We start from the raw sequence: 4,332 nt of genomic DNA on the forward strand, positions 1-4,332 counted from the left end.
GTATACAAAGTGACCATTGGCACATAATGCAACAAAGATGGCTAAAGTCAACATATATTATTTACAGACCTACTGATCTCTGGGTAAAAATAACATTGTGATGCTGCCATTTTTCTGAAGTCATTTTTAACCCCCTGTAATTTGGCTCTGAATCTCAGGTGAAAATTGCCATTTTGACCCCCCTCTACAAAATAGTGCCGTATATACTTAGTAAATATTCATCCATGACATTTAATATTTGGGCTATCATCACTATACATGTTCATCTTTCTTCAGAAAAAATATTAGTAAAATCCAAAATTTGAGCTGGGAAAATTTCTGAAATTTGGTTGATTTGACACGAAATGACCCATATATATTTTTAGTTGATGTCTTGATGGATTTGTTTGTTACAAACACAGATTTTCACTTCACAAGACATTCATTGATGGACTGGAGTGGTTTCTCCACTGAAGTTCTGATGAAAAAACAAATTCATCTACATATTAGGGGGCCTTGTCCTGCTCAGTTTTGCTCCAACCTGCTTGCCTAGAGTTTATAGTGAGTCTGAAGACCTTGATTACTTTGGCTCATGTGTTTTAGGGTTGGAGCTAACCCTCCAGGAGCAGGTTTGGACATTTTTCTCTTTTTCTGTTGTTGTTTGATTAGCAGTACTGACACAGACAGCAGCCGTCACATCCCACATGCAATATACTAATACACATCCAATTTTTTCCCAACCGTTGACATTAACACTAAGACAAAATCAACTATGTTTACATGAATACTGGCCAAACCCCATATTTGGACAGATTTTGTGTGTATTTGTGTGTAGTCTAGACAAAAAAATGTGCCAACAGCATGTGGCTTAACCACATGTTGCTGTCTCTGTCATTTGTGTACAGTTGTCTTTAAATAAGAAAGGGTGAACAAATGGTTCATACACACAAACTTCTGTAAGTTTAAATATGAATTTTTAATGCTGAAAATGCCCCACAGCAATCTTACAATGCTGTCGTCTTCACAATCTTCTCTGAACATCAGTAGCAACAGCCACCCAGCTCTGTTCAAACAGAACAGAGTCTATCATAATTCATTTTATCTTTAGATCAATATTATTATTACTCGGTATTATTCAAAAGCTTGTTCTGTATATACAATGTGGGAGACACAATGGGGAAGTTCTATTAATAGTCTTCAGGATCCGTCTTCCAGCTTCCTGAGTCTAATTACTCCAAAGATCTCATTCCAAGATCCACATCTGTAACTCTGAAAAAACGTTAAGCCATCTTGGATGGCAAAAGAAAAAAAGACAAACAATAACAGTAAAAAGGTGAAGTGTAGTCCACCTACATGTTGTCAAGGCCTCCTCACTCCATCCAGAGAGCAAGAAAAAACAGTTTGGAGAGTCTTCTTGGCCTCTGTGGTCTGACTTGAATGAACCCAGTGAAAAACAAACTCCACCAGGTCGGCTCATAAGGCTTCTTCTGGCCTCCGCTTCTCTGGCTCCATAGCAGGAAGGCGAAAGGAGCCTGTGCATTAAGAGTCAAACACATCTTCACTTCCCTTGTTTCTCCAGTGTGTTTAAGGATGAGGCAGGTTCATGCGGTCCTCGATCAGCGTGTTGTCAGCGCCCTGCATCTCCATGCACTGCCGCACGGTGGCCAGCACTCCGTTGAGACGGCGGTCGAGCGCGGCGAGATGCGGCCCCGTTAGCACCGGAAAGGCGGGATCGTGGCCCGTGGCCTGTCGCATCGCTGAACTCAACACTCCACCTTTTAGCAGGTTTAGCCTGTTCCAGGTGGAAACACGGACCCTTTAGGATACAATGAGAGAGAGACAGAAATAACGCATCAAATTGTGTCTGGCTCATTCAAGAGCACAAATGAAATGACAGGAAGCAACGAAACCACAGATGTTCGATGCACATTTGCATAACGCTGAGCTCGGCTCAACTTTGTCACATCATTTAATGGACACGGTTTCTCATGACACCTCAAAACGCCACCTCTGATTGAAAATGAATGACTTGCGATTGATTTGTTGCGTGAAATCACTGTCAGTGTGAGCGGCCTTAAATTCCGATAGTCAAGACAGGAAGTCTTAAATGCACACGTACAGTTAAAGCTACATAAGGCTTTTCATCTGTTAGTCAATCAATATCTCATTCCCCAGAATGTATGTACTTATGTAATTTAATGTCACATATCTGGGGGCATTTCAACAGGTGATTAAAGATGGCTTTTAAACTGGCTTTATTGATTAAAAGTAAAATGTATTACTGTATATTTCTGTTCAAAATATCAGGGTCTCTTAAGAGTAATTTGATCAGAACAACAGTGTGAAATATTACAATTTAACATAACTCCTTTCTATTTTAATATATTTTAAATGTAATTTATTCCTGTCATGGCACAGCTGAATTTTCAGCTTCATTGCTCCAGTCTTCACACTCCAGTGTCACACGATCATCCAGAAATCATTCTAATATGCTGATTTGCTGCTGATTCTTTAATGCATAGAAATTCATTTGAAATAGATTTTTTATATAAATTTAAATTTAATTTTTTAAAACATTATAAACATCTTTACAGTTATTATTGATCAATTTAATGCATCCTTGCTAAATAAAAGCATTCTCTGATCCCATTTCTGACCTCAACATTTTAAACAGCAGTATTATGCAGTATTTTCTTTTTGAAGCAATGTAAAAAAAATCACTTTGTGACTGGATTTATATAGTAAAATGTCCATATTTATTACAATATAAATGTAGTAGTGGTTGCTTGACCATTTCTCCAAGGTAAATGCTGTTCAAAATGCAATTAGCTCGGAAACCATGTATATAGGAATTGAAAACAAAACATTTATATTGGAGGAAAGACTACAGCACACCACTGATGGTGTCTTTAATTGAAATTTTACCCTAAAATCTTGATAAAAAAAAAAAGAACATTATGTGTGAACTATCTACATATACACCTTTCAGTGGAAACCTTGACAGACACTCATCCAGGCAAAACCACTCAAAAGCTTGTTGTATAACTAAGGTCAACAGCATGTCAGTGGTCAGTGTGTTTGTTTTAAAAGAACAGAATGGGAAGCATTCATCACCACAGCCAGCAGATGAAGGAAGCCTGAAGTTAGGGACTGCACAGAATTGTGCCATTTTTAGGAAACCAAAGTGGGTTGTAAGAGGAAGTCCATGGTTACTCAGTGTTTGTGTGTGAACTCACATGCAACACTGATAAAGAGGGGCGAGAATACTCCTCTCGTCCAGAGCTGGGTTCCCAAAACTGCAGGAGAAACACAGAAGTTCAAACCGACATACACGTGTCAAAAAACAAACAAACAAAATGTTTTCTGGTAGAAGCCCAGTTAAATTTGGGTCGATCATCTTGTGGGTGACTAGATCTCTAGATTTCTTTCTTTCTACCTTTTGGCGTTGTCCAGAAGGATGAGCATACTGGCTCCTCCATCGTCTTGGAAACTCTCATAGTGATGGCGATCTGCATTACCAATAAGGTAATCAAAGATGGCTGTGTCGATAACATCCAGGAGCCGTGGACCGGCATCGTAAGGAGGCATTTTCTTCACCGCCTCGCAGTAGCTCTCATCATACTCCCACCTGACACACACACAGAATCACTGATCAACACAATCAGTAAAAACAGACATCCTCTTGAATGGTTCTGGATTAACGTGAATTTCTCGTCAGAGTCTCTGAGAAATCTCATTAGCCCCTTTCACACAGTAATATCAGTAAATTGCAGTAAAATTACCGGAACGACTTTACGGGTAAATTCACCCGTTCACATATGGCGCTTTTCCACTGCATGGTACGGCACGGTACGGTTCACTTTTGGGGGGTTTTCCACCGGGTACAGTACCTGGTACTTTTTTTTAGTACCACCTCGGTTGAGGTTCCAAGTGAACCGTACTGTTACCAAAACGTGACGTGTAAATTCTGCTGATCACTGATTGGCCGGAGAGAATTGTCACTACCTGCGTCACTGAACTTGCGACACAAACACAACAGAACCGCTAGACTTAAATCAGCACAGCCAGCAAAGGATCGAACGCAACTGTTTTGAACGAGCGCACCTTTTTTAACAACCAAAAAGTGGCTGTTTCGTTGTCTGTTGAGGAAGTACAGATGCTCCTCTCGTTGATAGCAGAGGAGTGGATCCAGCGAGAGCTTGATGGGGCGACGCGGAATGAAAAAGTTTTTCAGGAGTCGCGGCAATAGAGGCGGCACAACTATAACGACATGTGAATAATCCCGCCCACTCTAAAGCGGTACTGAACTGCAGTGGAAACGCAACCCGTGCCGTGCCGTCCCGAGTTGTACCA

The 4,332-nt window shown here is 40.4% G+C and overlaps 1 protein-coding gene across 7 annotated transcripts in view; it reads right to left on the reverse strand.

The window, feature by feature from the left end:
- Positions 1-888: 888 nt before the first annotated feature.
- LOC107669149 (glycosaminoglycan xylosylkinase-like) overlaps positions 889-4,332 on the reverse strand; it is a 32,607-nt gene continuing 29,163 nt past the window's right edge. For 6 of the 7 annotated variants that reach the window (XM_016461275.1, XM_016461273.1, XM_016461274.1 and 3 more), the window contains 3 exons: positions 3,416-3,607; positions 3,216-3,275; positions 889-1,795 (listed from right to left, as the gene is read on the reverse strand). In XM_016461275.1, the coding sequence (XP_016316761.1) occupies positions 1,564-1,795; positions 3,216-3,275; positions 3,416-3,607 (484 nt within the window). In that variant the 3' untranslated portion in view covers positions 889-1,563. The remainder of the gene's footprint in view (positions 1,796-3,215; positions 3,276-3,415; positions 3,608-4,332) is intronic. The other variant, XR_001631953.1, reaches the window with a different exon arrangement.

Source organism: Sinocyclocheilus anshuiensis, unplaced genomic scaffold, assembly GCF_001515605.1.
Source record: "Sinocyclocheilus anshuiensis isolate Anshui unplaced genomic scaffold, SAMN03320099.WGS_v1.1 scaffold400, whole genome shotgun sequence".
NCBI classification, from domain to species: Eukaryota; Metazoa; Chordata; class Actinopteri; order Cypriniformes; family Cyprinidae; genus Sinocyclocheilus; species Sinocyclocheilus anshuiensis.